Below are 16,108 nucleotides of genomic sequence, written 5' to 3'. Positions count from 1 at the left end.
CCCCACAAAATCCAGCTACTGCAAGCGACACGGGATCAGGTCCAACAGGGGCAATTTCTTGGAGCTGGTGCTTCTTGTACTAAGACATGGTCTGGGCATGATGGCTAGATTATAAAGCTCTTATGTGGCTTGCTCTAAACACAGAAGCCTTTTGGTCTGTATAAAATCTTCAACGATAGCTTGATCAACCATGGGCAAACCAAGTCTCGTCAAGGCGACTGTGGAAGCCGTCCGAGCTTGTCCACCTGAAATTTTCAATGTCTGGCTCTTCTTTTGTACCGCGGTGTGGAGTTTCTCCGGTGTTGCAAAGGGCTTTGACGAAGGTAGATGCATCACACTCTGGGTATCCTCGAAGAATTCTGGTACTAATGTTGTATCAGGTAACATTGCCTCTATCGTTACTCAAAAGACCTTCAAGAAGCGCTTCGGCGTTGACCACGAGACCGAAGCGCAATACGCCAACACCAAGGGATGGCTTGTCTCGATCGCGACTGCAGGCGCTGTATTCGGCTGTCTGGCTTGCATCAATCTTGTGCAGCTATGGGGAAGGAAAAACACGATGCTGGTTTTCACCATCATATACATTGCTGGCATCTTCGGTCAGACTTTCCCCAATGGCAGCCTCTCAGCAATGTACGCCAGTCGATTCATTGCTGGTATTGGCATCGGTACCACAACAGTCATTCCGTCTATTTACATCACTGAGGTATGTAAAGAATGCACTCTTGCTTTCTTACACGCAATAAGTTGCTAATTCACCGCATTAGATTGCTCCACGAAGCATCCGAGGGTTGCTGACCCTGCAGTACGCATGCTGCCAGCAACTGGGCGTCGTCTTCGGCTTCTTCTTCAACTACGGCATCACCAAACACCATGCCGGTACTGAACTACAGTGGCAACTTCCGACAGCACTTCAGATTGTTCCAGCCATTATCTGGGGCATCGGAATCATGTTCACTCCAGAATCACCGCGCTTCCTACTTTCCAAGAACAAGCCCACCGAGGCGTTGCGAGTACTCTCGAACTTCCGCAAGCTACCAGAGACCCATCCATACGTACAAGAAGAGTTCAATGGTATTGAGCGACAGCTGAATGCCGAAATCGAAGCCGTGAGCGGTGCCACAACATGGGACTTGCTGAAGGAAACGTTCACAGTAACGGAATATCGCCGACGCTTCGTCCTCATGTTCTCTTGTCATCTGTTTGGTCAATGGTCGGGCGCCAATGCCATCACTCAATATTCGCCATCAATCTTCGGTTACCTTGGAATTGAGGGCGAAGAGGCGCGCTTCCTAGCAACTGGACTTTACGCCATCGTAAAGTTTGTGTCGGTCCTGATCTTTTCAATCTTCGTCATCGACTTCATCGGTCGCCGAAGATCACTCATGCTTGGTATCACCCTTCAAATCCTTACGCTATCATTCGTCGGTGCATATCTTGGTGTCACCAACGGCGACACGGCGGCTCAAATCAAAGCCAGCGCGAGCGCGACAGCAGCCAGCAAAGCCAGCATTGTTGCCATCTTCATCCACGCTGTAGCCTGGTCGATTGGCTGGTTCTCGATCCCATATCTGGTCTCAGCAGAAGTCTTCCCAATTCGCATCCGCTCGCTCAACGTCTCGATTTTGATGGCTTTCCACTGGCTGTTCTACTTTGGATGTTCCCGTGCGATGCCCAGTCTACTCGCTGCCACCGACCGGTACGGCGCTTTTGCATTCTTCGCGTGCATGTGCTGCTTCTCCCTGGTGTACGTGTTCTTCGCGCTTCCGGAGACAGCTGGCCGGTCTCTTGAGAGCATGGACAAGCTGTTTGAACGCTCCTGGTACACGGTTTACAAGGTCGCGTACCCAACTGGAGCCGATCTTGCTGACAATGGGGGTCGTGATGCCGAGAATAAGATGTCCGAGGAAGAGGAAGAGAAGGGCGGGGAAGTGCACATCGAGAACAATCCTGTGAAGAGTTAGTGAATAACTTTTGTATCGCGTCGATAGTGAACGCAAGTTATAACGAATCTATCCAGCATGGAAATGACTCAGCCTACAAATTCTTAAAGCAGTTTAGGTCACTGATTATAATCATTTAATAGGAATGTGAAGATGTATGTACTCGGTGGTCTTTGTCCGATGAGGACGTTGTTCTCCAAATTGCAGGAATAAGCAAGATGCAAATGGCGTATCAGGACTGCGACAACAGTCTAACGAACAAAAAATAGCCCTTTGGAAAAGGCTGAAGGCGATGGTGGATGGACTTCTATCTTGAGCCTATGAGAATGACATGTGGTATTAGAGAGCTTTCAGTGCATTCTACTTCCGGATGAAATAGCGCATCGCCATGTCATCTCGCGCCGCAGCTGAACTTCATCAAGTAGTCGCTGCACTCCTCGCCTTCTCACAACCATTGGAACTATGTCGCAATCATGGTCATTTAATGGTATATAGTTGAGCCCGACAGTAGTTCACTAGATCTATCGGCGCTAATATGCTGCGACAGGCAACTTCGGCGCGACGGATGAGTACAAGCGAAAGCGCGAACTCGAGTATAACACCAGCGACGCACATGCCTCGCGTCTTCAGCATGTGTACTTCCGGCCAGCTGCCAGCGTCACTGCCAAATTTGAAGGGCATGCATCAGGGTCACACGCACTTGGTGGTGTCGCATTTGGAGCACAATGGAATGCTCCCAGTCAATCTTTCTACGACCCAAGTATTCATGGTGTGCCTAGGAGTTTCCAACATCAATATGGACACAGCCTTGCTCCGCCTCCTCACCTGCCCTTCCCTGCTTACGCGAAGCGGGGTGATCACGCAGGCGGCGTATCTAGCCTCGAATATTCCAGACCGAACAGCTCACAAGGCTCATATCCGCCTGAATCGTGGAAAAAAGAACATCGGAATAATGTGGCAACACCTGGTAGCAGTCGAAGCACCCTGTCTGGAGAGAAGCACGTGCCCGAAGCCATGTTTGACTTGGACAAAAAACGTAACCGAGAGTCTGCTTTTCGTCATCCACCAATCGATTTCAGTCGCCGGCAAATACGCCTGGTTCGAGTCTTGCAGACTGAGCCTGACGCCCCCATCCGGTGCAAGTTTGCGCTGAGCTTGGTTCATAGCAAATCCGTTCACTACACAGCCTTATCATACACCTGGGGTGGCGCTTCTCATGATTCAGACCTTGTCAAAATCATCCTCCACAAGCAAGATTTCTGGGTGCGTCGCAATCTGTGGTGCTTTTTGCGTCAGGTTCGTGATGATCCAGCACTACGCGCCGACTGGTATTGGATAGATGCCCTTTGCATTGATCAAGCCGAGAATGGCTCAAGTGGCAATCGAGAGAAGAATCACCAGGTTAACATGATGGGGAAAATCTACAGCAAGGCGTACTTGGTCATAACATGGCTTGGTGAGCCTCCGGGACAAGAATGTGCAGCACTCGATGCCTTGCAGAGGTTCCTGGAAGGTGAAGAGTCTGAAGTGCACAGCGACCAGATCCAAAAGGCTCTCAAATACCTCGGAGATTCGACATATTGGTCAAGGATATGGATCATTCAAGAAATGGTTCTTGCTAGAGAAGTTAGCTTCCGGGTTGGTCCATATGAATTCGATTGGAATGACATCTACGCCATGCGAACCAATTCCAGCCTGTCAAATGTTTCGCACATCCAAGATCTCGGATGGGCTATGATAAACATTCTGGATTTGCGCCACGATCGGTTCCATGGGAGGTCGCTAGATCTCTTTACAGCCTTGAACGATTTCGGGTTCCAGGAGTGCTCAGATCCACGAGACAAGATATATGGCCTTCTAGGATTGATGGAACGTAAGCCTTTCAGAGCGGACTATTCGAAGCCGTGCGTCGAAATATTCGTCGATGTCATCGTGTGGGGGTTCGATGTCCGCCACAAGTTGAACCCACAGGGTAGCACACGCCGTCGGAACGGCGAGTATCATCGTCACATACTATGCGGGGACTCTAGAAAGTGGGGCAGCCGTTTGGGACTCATTTCGTCAGATTTTAGGGAAGCTGAGGCCATGCTACTGGAAGAAGAACATTTGATTCTACACCTTGAGCCCGCGCATCCGGATTGCGACTCGAATGGTCTTTTTGGTAGTCTGATCTAAAGATACCATATTGAATGTTATGCGGAGCGTCAGCAGCTGCGTAGGTTACATGCTGCAGCTTTAATGTGGTGCGGGAGTTACGCAGCATTTTGTTTGCCAGCCTTGTGGGCTAGTACCGCGTTGCGAACAGCACAAAACGTATGTCTATAACTTCAATGCATTTATCTACTGATGTTATCTCTATGACCTAGGCGGCTCCGCACCCTTCAATTTCCTGTACAAGAAATCCTGCGTCCTCCTCAACGCATACGGGTTATTAGTCGCAACACCATGACCCTCACCCGTCATAAACAACAAGTCGTAATCCTTCGCTGCATTGTGTAATGCATTTACGACTTGCATCGTGGATGCGGGGTCCACATTGGTATCCAGCTCTCCGACACTCAGCAGCAGACTACCCTGTAGTCGCCACGCGTTGGCCACGTTGGAACTCTCCTCGTAACTCACATCGACGGGGTATCCCATCCAGGCCTCGTTCCACCACTGCTTGTCCATACGGTTGTCGTGACATCCGCAGTCCGCGGCGGCGACGCTATAGAAATCGTTGTGGAAGAGGAGCGCGCCCATCGCATTCTGACCGCCCGCGGAGCCGCCATATACGCCGACGCGGCTGAGGTCCATCCACGAGCGCGTTGAAGCTGCGGCTTTCATCCAGGCGATGCGGTCGGGGAAACCTGCGTCTTTGAGGTTCTTGTGGCAGACGTCGTGGAAGGCCTTGGAGCGCCAGTTGGTGCCCATGCCGTCAATGAGGACGACGATGAAGCCTTGATTGGCAAGCCTGTGCGCTTCATCGTGCTGCATGTACTCCTTTGGCACGTAGAAGTCCTGGGGTCCGGCGTAGATCTTCTCGATGACGGGGTACTTTGTGCTGTTATCCATCTCGTAGGGGCGGAAGATGAGGCCATAGATCATCGTGGAGCCGTCTCTTCCTGGTGCAGCGAAACGCTCCGGGATAGGCCAAAGGAGGAAGTTAAGATTTCCTGCCGATATGTCGGCCGTCTTCTCTCCGGTCTCGGCGTCGCGTCGGACGGTGATGGCGGCCATGTCCATGCGCGACCAGGTGTCTGTGAAGGTCGTACGGTCTTCGCTAAACGTCCAAGAATGCGAGCCGTCGCCTTCTGTCAGGATCTTGAAGTCTGAGCCATCAAAGTTGACGCGCGCCAGGTGGGCATAATATGGGTCTTGACCCGGCACTGCGCCGAAGACCTTGATCCAGATTTGCCGTTTCGCTTCGTCCACGTAGTCCACAGACCGCACCAACCATTCGCCTTTGGTGATCTGGTTCTTCACTTTTCCGGTCTTCATGTCGATGAGGTACAGGTGGTTCCAGCCGTCACGCTCACTAGCCCATATCAACTCGCTCGAATTCGAGCTAGTGAGCTCTTGGTAGTACAACTTGTGTGCATAGTCGATGAATGTGTCGCTGGTGTCCTCGGCTATGGCGCGCACGTCTCCCCGTGTGTTCATGGCAACTATACGCAAAGCCTTGTGGCCTCTTTCGTTGTACAGGAAGCGGTACTCAGTGCCCTCCTTGTTCCACCCATTGTTCTGCCCCCCATTCAACGTGTTGATTTGGTATGGATTCTGAAACAGAGTGTTGTCGGTGGGGACTTCCTTCCGTGCGGTCACATCAAACATTCGTGGGCGGTCAATAGCCACTTTGTCACCCGCCTTCGGGTACTGGAACTGTTTTAATTTGGGCTGGACCTGATCGAAAGGACTCGACTCGACTATAGAGACGATGTGTTCCTGGCCTGGCGTTGTCTGGAATACGACGAAGTATTTCTTGTCAGGCGACGGGTAAGTGTAGTTGGCGAAGGGGCTGTCCTCGGTTCCAGTCGTGGACATTGGGATTTCCTGTCCGTTCTCTTCGCGATACCAAACATTATAGTCTCGGAAGAAGACACCTGAGCCATTGGTCGTTCCATTGCTCTGACGCCTTGACAGCTCAGTCGTGGTCTCTTCAACCAGCTGTTGTTCTGCGGCCAGAGACTTCAGTGTTTCGATTCCATAGTCCTCGCCAATGAATGGTGCAGCAGAGACTTGTGACAAAGAGATTGGGAGTACGCAGAGCGCGAAAAGCGCATTGCGGATGTATGCTCCCATGACGGGACAAAACTTATCAAAGAAAACAGATTAAGCTTATGGAATAGCGAAGGACTAGGTAAGGACGAAACGAAACCGTGAACGATAAACAAGAAAGCGGACAGCCCAGGACTTTTTAAGTGACTACTCTTCTCCATGAATGCATTGTTCAGCAGACTCCTGAAGTTCGTATAGGACCCACTGATAGCTTGGGCTTCCAATTACCGGGATAATGCCACCGAGGTATTGCTGTTTTGCGCCCACCCAAGAAATGGCTACCAATCCGCACAGCTCACTTTGCTGTCGGTACGTTGAGCGTATGCCCCTAGATCTCCTATTAATAAAAATTGTGTGCGCATGAGCTTCCGAGCGCTGCATCTCGCCGGGACCTAGACGGCAAGATCCCTGACCCTCGTGCAGCATTACCTGCACAGGTCTCGATGAACAATCGCCCATAGGCATGCAAACGGATAGAGCTCAGCAGAATGGTTGCGCACGTCTGAAAGTTTCCGATGAATGAAGGCGTGAGATGCTTCGCACAGCAACACATTGCGGAGCAGTTGTCGCAGCGCGCGGCCAAAGCAGGCAAAGGAGCGGCATTGGTCTAGCCGCAGAGCCTCTAAAAATACGAATGATCAACACGAGAAGCTTGGCAGCAATACGGTTGAGCACTATTGATGCGCGTAGATGAATACGTGAAGGAAAACGAAGCGTTCGTGCTAGGCTGGGGGCAAAAAGTGGTGCGGCTACATTGACAGATTTGGATGGCTGCCGCATCGGAGCTTTCCCAGCCCTACGGCAGCGGCGAGCGGCATTCCACGAATCAAATCACTTTGAAGAACATCAGCGTGGTATTCTTACACCGCGGCAGTCGGGAAAACTTCGGCACCGTCTCTAGGCGTGCTCCTTAGGCAGAGATGGGGAAGGCGTTGATGTCACCAGTGAACCAGTGACAGCCCGTACCCCACCATCTCAACCCCAAATAAATGTTTGCCCCGCGACACCTGCAAATTTCTCCACAAACAATCGCAAGTAATCTCACAGACTGTCAATCCATTCCTCACATAACTTCAAAATGTCTCTCGGAAGGACCGTCAAGTTGAACACCGGTGCCAGCATCCCGTAAGTGTCTTGTCTGCCCTACATCGTGATAGCTTGCTGACTGCAGATTACCAGTCAATTGGGGTTTGGCACCTGGCAAGCAGAGCCTGGTCAGGTCAAGGTCGCCGTCTTGGAAGCTCTCAAGGCCGGCTACCGCCACCTTGATCTCGCCAAGGTCTACGGTAACCAGAAAGAGATCGCAGAGGCTCTCAAGGAGGCTTTCGGCGGAGCTGTTCCTGGCCTCAAGCGTGAGGACGTCTTCATCACATCCAAGCTTTGGAACTCGCAACATCGCCCACAGGATGTGCCCGCTGCTCTCGACGACTGCCTGGCTGAGCTTGGCCTCGACTACCTCGACTTGTACCTCGTTCACTTCCCTGTTGCATTTGATGAGCCAAGCAAACCTCACAGCCAGCTCTTCCCTCTGGTAGAGAGTGGTGATGTGAAGATGCTCGACGACATCTCCATTGTCGACACCTGGAAAGCCATGACCAAGCTGCCCAAGGAGAAGGCGCGCGCTGTTGGTGTCTCCAACCACACCAAGGAGCACCTACAGGCACTCATCGATGGCAGTGGCATCACACCCGCCGCAAACCAGATCGAGCGCCACCCGCGACTACTCCAGCCCGAGCTCATCCAGTTCTGCAAGGAGAAGAACATTCATATCACCGAGTACTCTGTAAGCACACCCGACAACCCTGACGAATACAACTAACTTTGTACCAGGCATTCGGAAACAACATGCTCGGCCTTCCTCTCCTCGTCCAGCACGACACCGTGAAGGAAGTCGCCAAGGCCAACAGCGCCACTCCCGCACAAGTCATCCTTGCCTGGGCACAGGTTGGCGGACACAGCGTCATCCCCAAGTCGGTCACTGCATCGCGCATCCAGGAGAACTTCAAGGAGATTGAGCTTTCCAAAGAGGACTTTGAGAAGATCGAGGAGATTGGCAAGAAGGAGCCCCGCCGCTTCAACATTCCGTATGTTGCCAACAAGCCCCGATGGCCCGTCAATATCTTCAACGAGCCCGAGGAGAAGGAGGCACCTCACAAGGTCATTGTCTAGGTGTGTCATGGCGAAGGATGGCGACCTCTTGCGTTGCGTGGCATGAGAGCTCTGTACGAGCTTGCGCACGACGTAGGTATGAACCACGATCGTATAGACTACATAGAGAATAGACTTCGATTCGATGATCAAGAGCGTTTCTCACACCAACCTGGATTAACCTCTCGTCTAATGTTTGTGTGTTCCACCCTATGAAGAAAGAAAGGCATTCTTGATTCTTCAGTGATGCGACTACTCGTTCGGATAATAACGTCCGTTGAACTCGTCGACAATCTCGCGTGCCGCTTTTACAATGTCCACAGCACCCGGTGAATCTGAATGGCAGCACATGGACACCTGGTAATCGCCTACCGGAAGCTTCAGCTCCTCGCCCGTGACTGTCGTGACAGTTGCATTCTCGACTTGACTTCGCACGTGCTTCTTCGTTTCGTCTAGTTGCCATGCCCTGTCGTGTCAGCATTTTTCACAGTGCGAACTGAACACCACCTACTTCTTCTTCCGATCTATGACCAGCGTATTGTCCTTGTTGTACTTGACATCGCCATACAGTTCCGCGACGAACGGCAGTCCCATCTCCTTGGCAACCTCCTCATGAAGCGTGCCCGCAAGACCAAAGACAGTGGTTCCCTTTGGCACGCCCTCATACACTGCTCTGCAAATCTCCTTGTCCCTGTACATCATTCCGTACAGCACGCCGTGCGGTTTCACATGGTGCAGCGGCACATCTTCGGCATCGAGAAACGCTTTCAGCGCGCCAACCTGGTACCGGACAGCGGCAGTCAGCTCCTCGGGCGACATCTTGATCTCGCGCCGGCCGAAGCCCTGGATATCAGGAAGGCCAGGATGGGCGCCGACGGCGATGTTGTGTTCCTTGCAGGCGAGGACGGTTTGGTGCATGATCAATGGGTCACTGGACGCGTTAGTAGTGCTGCATGGGCGCGTGAAGTGACGTACCCGGCATGGAAACCGCACGCTATGTTGGCATGGTCGATGAGCGGTATTAATTCATCATCTGGACCGCATTTGAAGTTCCCGTAGCCTTCTCCTAGGTCGACGTTGATCTTGACAGGGTGTTTGATGGCAGGCATTGTTGCTATCGTGTATCGTGCATCGCGAATAGAAGGTTACACGCGTCGTTCTTTTCAACCAAAAATGACTTCATCCCTTCCCCCACATCCCATGTGACGTCGGATACATGGGCCAATGGGAATTGGAGGTCTGAGGGGTTTTGGAGGGCAGTTGGAGTCTGGTTGGAGATCCGATTGTCGCCGTATCCGCGCAGCGGGGTTGTCGTAAGATAGGGTAGACCGATCGGGCGGGGTCGAAGTAGATATCACGCATGATCAGCCGTTTAACGACAAACAGATGAAGCAGAATTCCTTCATGCAAAGCACTTTTGGAATATGGAGAAGTTGAAGACGTTACTCATCGCTAATCGTGGTGAAATCGCGGTACGTGAAGACGCGTCGAGGTGCAAACAGCCTCGGACCGTTTCGCTATCGATAAGCACTGGCTGACATCACCACTCCACAGGTTCGCATATGCAAGACAGCGAAGAAGCTCAATATCAAGACTGTTGCCATTTATTCCGAGGCTGATGCGGCATCGCAGCACGTCCGCGATGCCGATGAAGCAGTGTTGCTACCGGGCAGCAATGCGACTGCATACACCGACGAAGATGCGATTCTACATATAGCAAAGGACAAAGGCGCAGACGCGATTATTCCAGGGTATGGATTCCTCTCAGAAAATGCACACTTTGCGCGTCTTGTAGGGGATGCAGGTATCGCGTGGGTGGGGCCCTCACCAGAGTCCATCGAGGCTTTCGGCATCAAGCACACCGCACGAGCACTAGCCGAGAAAGCAAACGTTCCAATCGTGCCGGGCACCAAGGGGCTTGTCGAGGATGAAAACGCGGCCGTGAAAGAAGCTGAGCGCATTGGCTTCCCTGTGATGCTCAAAGCCACAGGCGGAGGCGGCGGCATGGGACTCATCACGTGCAACAAGATCGAAGAGGTGCGTGAGGGATTTCGCATGGTACAGTCGAGAGGAAAGACATTGTTCAAGAACCCCGGCGTCTTCATCGAGGCCTTCTACCCAGCAAGTCACCATATCGAAGTCCAAGTGTTTGGCAACGGTCTGGGCCAAGCCATCCATTTCGGCGAACGTGAATGCTCTATACAACGGCGGCATCAGAAGGTCATTGAAGAATGCCCAAGTCCGTTTGTGGAAAGGAACATTGCGCTGCGCGAGAAACTGGGGGATGCAGCTGTCCGCCTCGCGGAATCGATCAAGTATGGCTCGGCAGGGACCATTGAATACCTGGTCGATGACAAGTCTGGAGACTTCTTCTTTCTTGAGATGAACACAAGACTCCAGGTCGAGCACGGCATCACAGAGCTTTGCTACAACGTCGATCTAGTCGAGCTGATGTTGAAGCAAGCAGATGCCCAGCTGACGGGCAAGGGTGGGCTAGACGGGTCCGCTCTGAAGCAATTACAGCCATCGAAGCCGTCCGGATCAGCTATTGAAGCCCGTGTATATGCGGAAAATCCCTTGAAAGACTACGCGCCTTCGCCTGGATTGTTACAAAAAGTAGAATGGAAGGACGTGCCAGGAAGCCGCATCGATACCTGGGTCTTTACAGGATCTCGTGTTACGCCAAACTACGACCCGCTGATCGCTAAAGTGATGGTTCATTCAGCGTCGCGCGACGCGACCATTGACAGTATACGAGATCTACTTACTCAATCTTCCATATGTGGACCGCCCACTAATCTAGAGTTTCTCGCGGCTATCGTGGATGATTCGCGGTTCAGGGCGGGCACCACTATGACCAGCTTCTTGAAAGAATTCATCTACGCACCACATGCGATCGATGTTATATCTGCTGGTGCGTATACGTTGATTCAAGACCTCCCTGGACGGCCAACGGTCGGCAAGGGCATACCGCACTCTGGGCCGATGGATCCAATGGCTTTCCAAATTGCAAACATGCTAGTCGGTAATCCACGTGGTACGGAGGGCCTGGAGATAACCTTGAGTGGACCAGAGCTGCGATTTGTCACCCCAGCAATCGTTGCCTTATGCGGTGCGCCGATGGAAGCGACAGTAGACGGTAACGAGTTTCCCATGTGGACGAGCGTGAGGATTGAAGCCGGCTCAAAGCTCAAGATTGGCAAGGCTACAGGCGGTGGGTGTCGCTCATATCTTGCGATCTACGGCGGTTTTCCTTCGGTGGCGAGCTATTTCGGTTCCAAGTCGACGTCTCCACTTGTCGCCATCGGTGGCTATCAAGGTCGAGCACTTGCGCCAGGTGACTTGTTACAAATAACTCGCGAGCTCCCACCAAACTTTATGTCCAGATCGTTGCCGAAGCATCTTCGATTGGAGTACAAATCAGACTGGGAGATCTCCGCTATGGTCGGCCCACATGACGAAGGCTACTTCGATCCCGACTTCATCAAGACCATATATGACACGAAGTGGAAGGTTTCGCACAACGCCTCTCGAAGTGGTATACGACTTGTCGGACCCGTGCCGAAGTGGGCGCGGAAAGACGGTGGCGAGGGCGGCGCGCATCCAAGCAACCTCATCGAATATGGCTATCCATTGGGTACCTTGAACTGGACGGGAGATGATCCCTGCATCTTTCCTGTTGATTGCCCTAATTTTGGTGGCTTCACAAGCAGTACGACCGTCATAAAGGCGGACTGGTGGAAGCTTGGGCAGCTCAAGGCCGGCAATACCTTAAAGTACATTCGAGTGGGACTGCAAGATGCGTTGAAGAAGAGGAAGCGGAACAATGACTTCCTCGATTCGATAGAACAGGCACTGAATACTGGAAAAAGTCTGGAAAGTCTGGAAAGTCTGCAGAACAGCCATGTCACTTTTCACGAGTGCAACATTGGCAAAGCAGTGATCTGGGAGAAGGACGCCACCGCGAATACACCCAGGGTACGCTATCGTCAAGGCGGTGATGACCATATCCTCGTGGAATACGGCAATGAATCCTTCGACCTCAATCACCGCTGTCGTGTCACCGCGCTCGAGAATACATTAAGATCCAATTCGGCCCCAGAAGCCATCGAGGCGAATCTTTACAACACTGTTGGATGCTGCACCACGCTTCTCATCTACTATAATGGCACAAAACTGCCACGAGTTGACCTCATCGCCCATCTCCAGGCCATCGAAGCTCAGCTTGGCGATTTGCGCACGACTAAAGTTCCCACTCGCGTTTTTAAACTGCCAATCTCCTTCGAATCGAAACTGCAAGACGAAGCGACGCAGCGATACATGACAAACCAACGTCCACATGCGCCTTACCTACCAGATAACCTCGCATTCGTCGCGAAGAACAATGCATTCACACCACAACAACTAAAAGACATCTACCTCACTGGCCAGTTCATGGCCGTTGTTGTCGGCTTCTTCTGCGGTAACACTGTCTCACTACCTGTAGATCCGCGACAACGCATATCTGCACCGAAGATGAACCCAAGTCGCGTCTTCACGCCCGAAGGCACCGTCGGCTGGGCAGGAAGCTGCATGTCAATATACCCCGTAGATTCCCCTGGTGGCTACCAGATGACTGGCCGCACAGTCCCGTGCTGGGATTACTATAGCTACAAGCCGGGCTTCGACGACAAGCCCTGGATTTTCCGCGACTTCGACATTTTGACATTCTACCAGGTCAGCGAAGAGGAGCTAGATGTCTTGCTGGGAAAATTCAGGGCGGGCAAGTTCGAGTGGGAGTATGACGAGGTCGAATTCGACATGGCCGAGCATAACAAGCTGCTTGAGAGTACTGCGGAGGAGGTGAAGAAGATTAGAGAGAAGCAAGCAGTTGCGCAAGACGAGATGACGAGAGCTGAGAATGAGAGTCTGGAGAGGTGGAGGCGGGAGAAGGCGGAGAATCAAGTTGACGAAAGCACAGTGGAGAAATTGCTCGATGATCCAAAGATTGCAGGCGTTGAGGCGCCAGTTGATGCTAATGTGTGGAAAGTGGAAGTAAATGAGGGCGACGAGGTTGACGAAGCGAGTGTGGTAAGTGTTACGCACTAGCAGTGGAACTTAGATGCTGACCTATTTAGATCGTGATACTGGAGGCGATGAAGCTTGAGATTGCAGTAAAAACACCAGAGTCGGTGGCGAAAGAAGGGAAGCTCAAGGTCGAGAAGGTACTTGTAAAGCCGGGCGATACTGTGACAGCGGGTGGACATCTTGCGTTACTCAGACTTGCGTAGAGTTGTTCGGGACAGCAATATTTTAATCTTTTTATGGTTATGTGATTTAAACCTTCTAATCGGACCGACCCGTTAGCTTACGCTTTCAGCTCTGATCAATACGATAGATAAAATGATAAGGCGCGAGGCTGAAACCATGGAGCGAGCCCCGCACTCGGCTGATTGAGGAGCGCCAAAGAAGACAACATCGCCGGACGTGCGTGCCTGCAGAACGACAAACAATCACAATAGACGGTCAAGATCAAGTATTAGACAATGACCGATGTCCTAGCTGCTGATGCATCTCCGTCATCGAGGGATGCTACCCATAGGAAGATCGATGAAGATCTCTTCGAGTTGACTCTCAGCCGCGAGAACAAGGCTGAACTATTTGAAGAGGCTATTACAGAGTTGGAACGAGGCAGCCTTGAATCCGCTTCCATACTCGAGAACTTGGCCAAATGGAACCCATCCGACGCATCGCGTTTCGTGCAGCGCACCGCCTCAACGATACTGGACACGCCATTTCGCCTCATCTATCCCACCTCAGCCCGTTCTTCCTTCGATGCGACGAGTGGTCTTTACGCCCGACAGTACCTCGCTATATCCTATTGTTGGGGCTTAGGCGATTTTTTGCGGACAGGCTATGAAAGGCATGGCAGCTGGCCGATAAGTAAGCCCTTCGTTGAAGCTATTTTGGCCGATAAAGATCATCCGCGTGAAGGCATCTGGATGGACCAACTCTGTATCGACCAGACCTCTTCCTTGGACAAAGGCAAGTCCGTTGCAGCGATGGACATCATCTACCGCTCTTGCATCCGACTCGTGATCTTACTAGAAGATGTTTGTCTCGATGAGCAAGAGGCAAAACTTCACGAAGAATACGATAATACCAAGAGGAAGTTTGAAACAAAATGGGTACCAGGAGAAACTGAGAGAGACGTGTTTATCAGTTTCTACAACAAGGTAAATGCGGCACGTTGGTGGAAACGGGCATGGTGTCTCCATGAATTTAGTGTCAATGGTCCCTGGACGGACAAGAGACAGTGTAACATCATCCACAATGCGACATTCATTGTGAATGGGCCTGGAGGATCGACTGTTAAGATAAAATGGGTGAATCTCCATTTCATCATGGCTAACGCATTGTACGTTCTGCACAACTTCGTCGAAAATCCCATAGATAGATTCAATGGCCAATACATCTTCAGTGGGGTAGGAAGAGTTGGAAACGACTGGGATAGCGATTTGAGGAGTAGCTTGATGGCGCGACACAGCCGAGTGGTGCGTCAGGGGAGCTTGTATCTGTCTGATCGGCTGAGGGTCATTATAAACATGTGCAGCTTAGGGCTCGCGTACTTGGGTCCAGAATTGGATACCGAAGACCGAGTCCTGTATTACAGTAGCTTGCTTGCTCTCGCACGAGGCGAAATATATCCATTGGTTATACTATTGGATCAGCTCGAAAAGAAGCCGATTATCTTCGACGACAAGCCAACCTGGTTATGTCGCGGGGTTGGGCAGGCACACACCTCGATTCCCAGTTTCAATCTGAAGAACCTCCAGGGCATTCATCGCATAACAACGGAAGACATCGAGCTTGATATGATCTTCTTCAAATCGCCTTGGGAACTCGTCACAAAAGAAAATCTTCGCACTACGTACACAGTGTTCCCCTCACTCATACCAACGGTACAGCCTGCGAAGTATACACCTGGCAAGTTCGCGGATCCCACAACATCGGAGTGGTCTGACGAAGATCTCGATCAATGTCGACGTAGATTCCTCGCAGGCTGCCTCATGAATGGATATGCGTATATAGCCAGGCTATGGGAACAGCTGAAGCGCGACGTGGTAGTAGCGAGTTACAACGACACGATTTTCAAAAAGCTCACGCCACATCCTGCTTTCCACGATGCCGCACAAGAGCTTTTGCGACAACTCCTACCAGTTTCAGAACTACTTTGTATCCCGCCTTCATCAATATTCACTCTCGAAGACGCCCATTTGTTCTTGACTTGGCTTGCGGATCCAAGATCCATTTATTACATTGGCGCTTTCACGCATCGCCTGCAATCCACCACGCCTGGGTCTGCGCAAGCATTCGTGAATGGATTGCACCCCAAGCAGTACACTGATAAAGGTCCGATGAACGAGCTCGAGCTCGCTGTTCCGATTGATCTTCTTGGGGCTTCGTGCGCAACGTTTAGGGTGTGGATTTTACGACCCGGAAAAGGAGAGACAAAAGGTAGCAAGTGGAGACTGGTAGGAAAGGCGTTGTTGCTTGGTGAGCCGACTTTAACCAATGAAGGGATACCTGGTGCTGGCACAGACGAGACAGTGGTATCTGTGAAGAGGGCAGTGGTCACTGGGTGGCCCGAAGAGTAGCATGAGCCGTGGTATTGCGTGGATATGCTTTTTGGCATGGTCTGCGAAAGATACAGCAAGTTGTTGTACTTGCAGAGCTTTCCCGCAGGCATCTGAGTCGTTTGAAAGCTAAAGCTTTACATA

At 51.7% G+C, this 16,108-nt stretch overlaps 7 protein-coding genes across 7 annotated transcripts; 5 read left to right on the top strand and 2 right to left on the bottom strand.

Annotated features, from left to right (window-relative positions):
- Nucleotides 1-190: 190 nt before the first annotated feature.
- SNOG_02191 (hypothetical protein) lies at nt 191-1,964 on the top strand (the record flags this gene model as incomplete). The annotated part of the gene is made up of 2 exons (XM_001792754.1): nt 191-706; nt 807-1,964. The coding sequence occupies 2 exons, from the start codon at nt 191-193 to the stop codon at nt 1,962-1,964; spliced, it is 1,674 nt and encodes a 557-aa protein (XP_001792806.1).
- A 367-nt stretch (nt 1,965-2,331) lies between these two features.
- SNOG_02190 (hypothetical protein) lies at nt 2,332-4,118 on the top strand (the record flags this gene model as incomplete). The annotated part of the gene is made up of 2 exons (XM_001792753.1): nt 2,332-2,419; nt 2,491-4,118. The coding sequence occupies 2 exons, from the start codon at nt 2,332-2,334 to the stop codon at nt 4,116-4,118; spliced, it is 1,716 nt and encodes a 571-aa protein (XP_001792805.1).
- Nucleotides 4,119-4,260: 142 nt separating this feature from the next.
- Nucleotides 4,261-6,224, bottom strand: SNOG_02189 (hypothetical protein; the record flags this gene model as incomplete). The annotated part of the gene is made up of 1 exon (XM_001792752.1): nt 4,261-6,224. The coding sequence occupies one exon, from the start codon at nt 6,222-6,224 to the stop codon at nt 4,299-4,301; it is 1,926 nt and encodes a 641-aa protein (XP_001792804.1). The 3' UTR covers nt 4,261-4,298.
- Nucleotides 6,225-7,278: 1,054 nt separating this feature from the next.
- Nucleotides 7,279-8,502, top strand: SNOG_02188 (hypothetical protein; the record flags this gene model as incomplete). The annotated part of the gene is made up of 3 exons (XM_001792751.1): nt 7,279-7,325; nt 7,380-7,983; nt 8,031-8,502. The coding sequence occupies 3 exons, from the start codon at nt 7,279-7,281 to the stop codon at nt 8,367-8,369; spliced, it is 990 nt and encodes a 329-aa protein (XP_001792803.1). The 3' UTR covers nt 8,370-8,502.
- Nucleotides 8,503-8,855: 353 nt separating this feature from the next.
- SNOG_02187 (hypothetical protein) lies at nt 8,856-9,457 on the bottom strand (the record flags this gene model as incomplete). Its single annotated transcript, XM_001792750.1, has 2 exons — nt 8,856-9,279; nt 9,324-9,457. 2 exons carry the CDS (start codon nt 9,455-9,457, stop codon nt 8,856-8,858), a joined length of 558 nt encoding a protein of 185 aa, XP_001792802.1.
- A 315-nt stretch (nt 9,458-9,772) lies between these two features.
- Nucleotides 9,773-13,618, top strand: SNOG_02186 (hypothetical protein; the record flags this gene model as incomplete). Its single annotated transcript, XM_001792749.1, has 4 exons — nt 9,773-9,820; nt 9,903-11,097; nt 11,152-13,418; nt 13,466-13,618. 4 exons carry the CDS (start codon nt 9,773-9,775, stop codon nt 13,616-13,618), a joined length of 3,663 nt encoding a protein of 1,220 aa, XP_001792801.1.
- Nucleotides 13,619-13,873: 255 nt separating this feature from the next.
- On the top strand, nt 13,874-15,985 carry SNOG_02185 (hypothetical protein; the record flags this gene model as incomplete). The annotated part of the gene is made up of 2 exons (XM_001792748.1): nt 13,874-14,745; nt 14,941-15,985. 2 exons carry the CDS (start codon nt 13,874-13,876, stop codon nt 15,983-15,985), a joined length of 1,917 nt encoding a protein of 638 aa, XP_001792800.1.
- Nucleotides 15,986-16,108: the final 123 nt, after the last annotated feature.

The sequence above is a fragment of the Parastagonospora nodorum genome, assembly GCF_000146915.1.
Source record: "Parastagonospora nodorum SN15 chromosome Unknown scaffold_3, whole genome shotgun sequence".
Classification (NCBI taxonomy): Eukaryota; Fungi; Ascomycota; class Dothideomycetes; order Pleosporales; family Phaeosphaeriaceae; genus Parastagonospora; species Parastagonospora nodorum.
The sequence above is the reverse complement of the archived record's forward strand: the minus strand, read 5'-3'. Positions and strand labels throughout refer to the sequence as shown.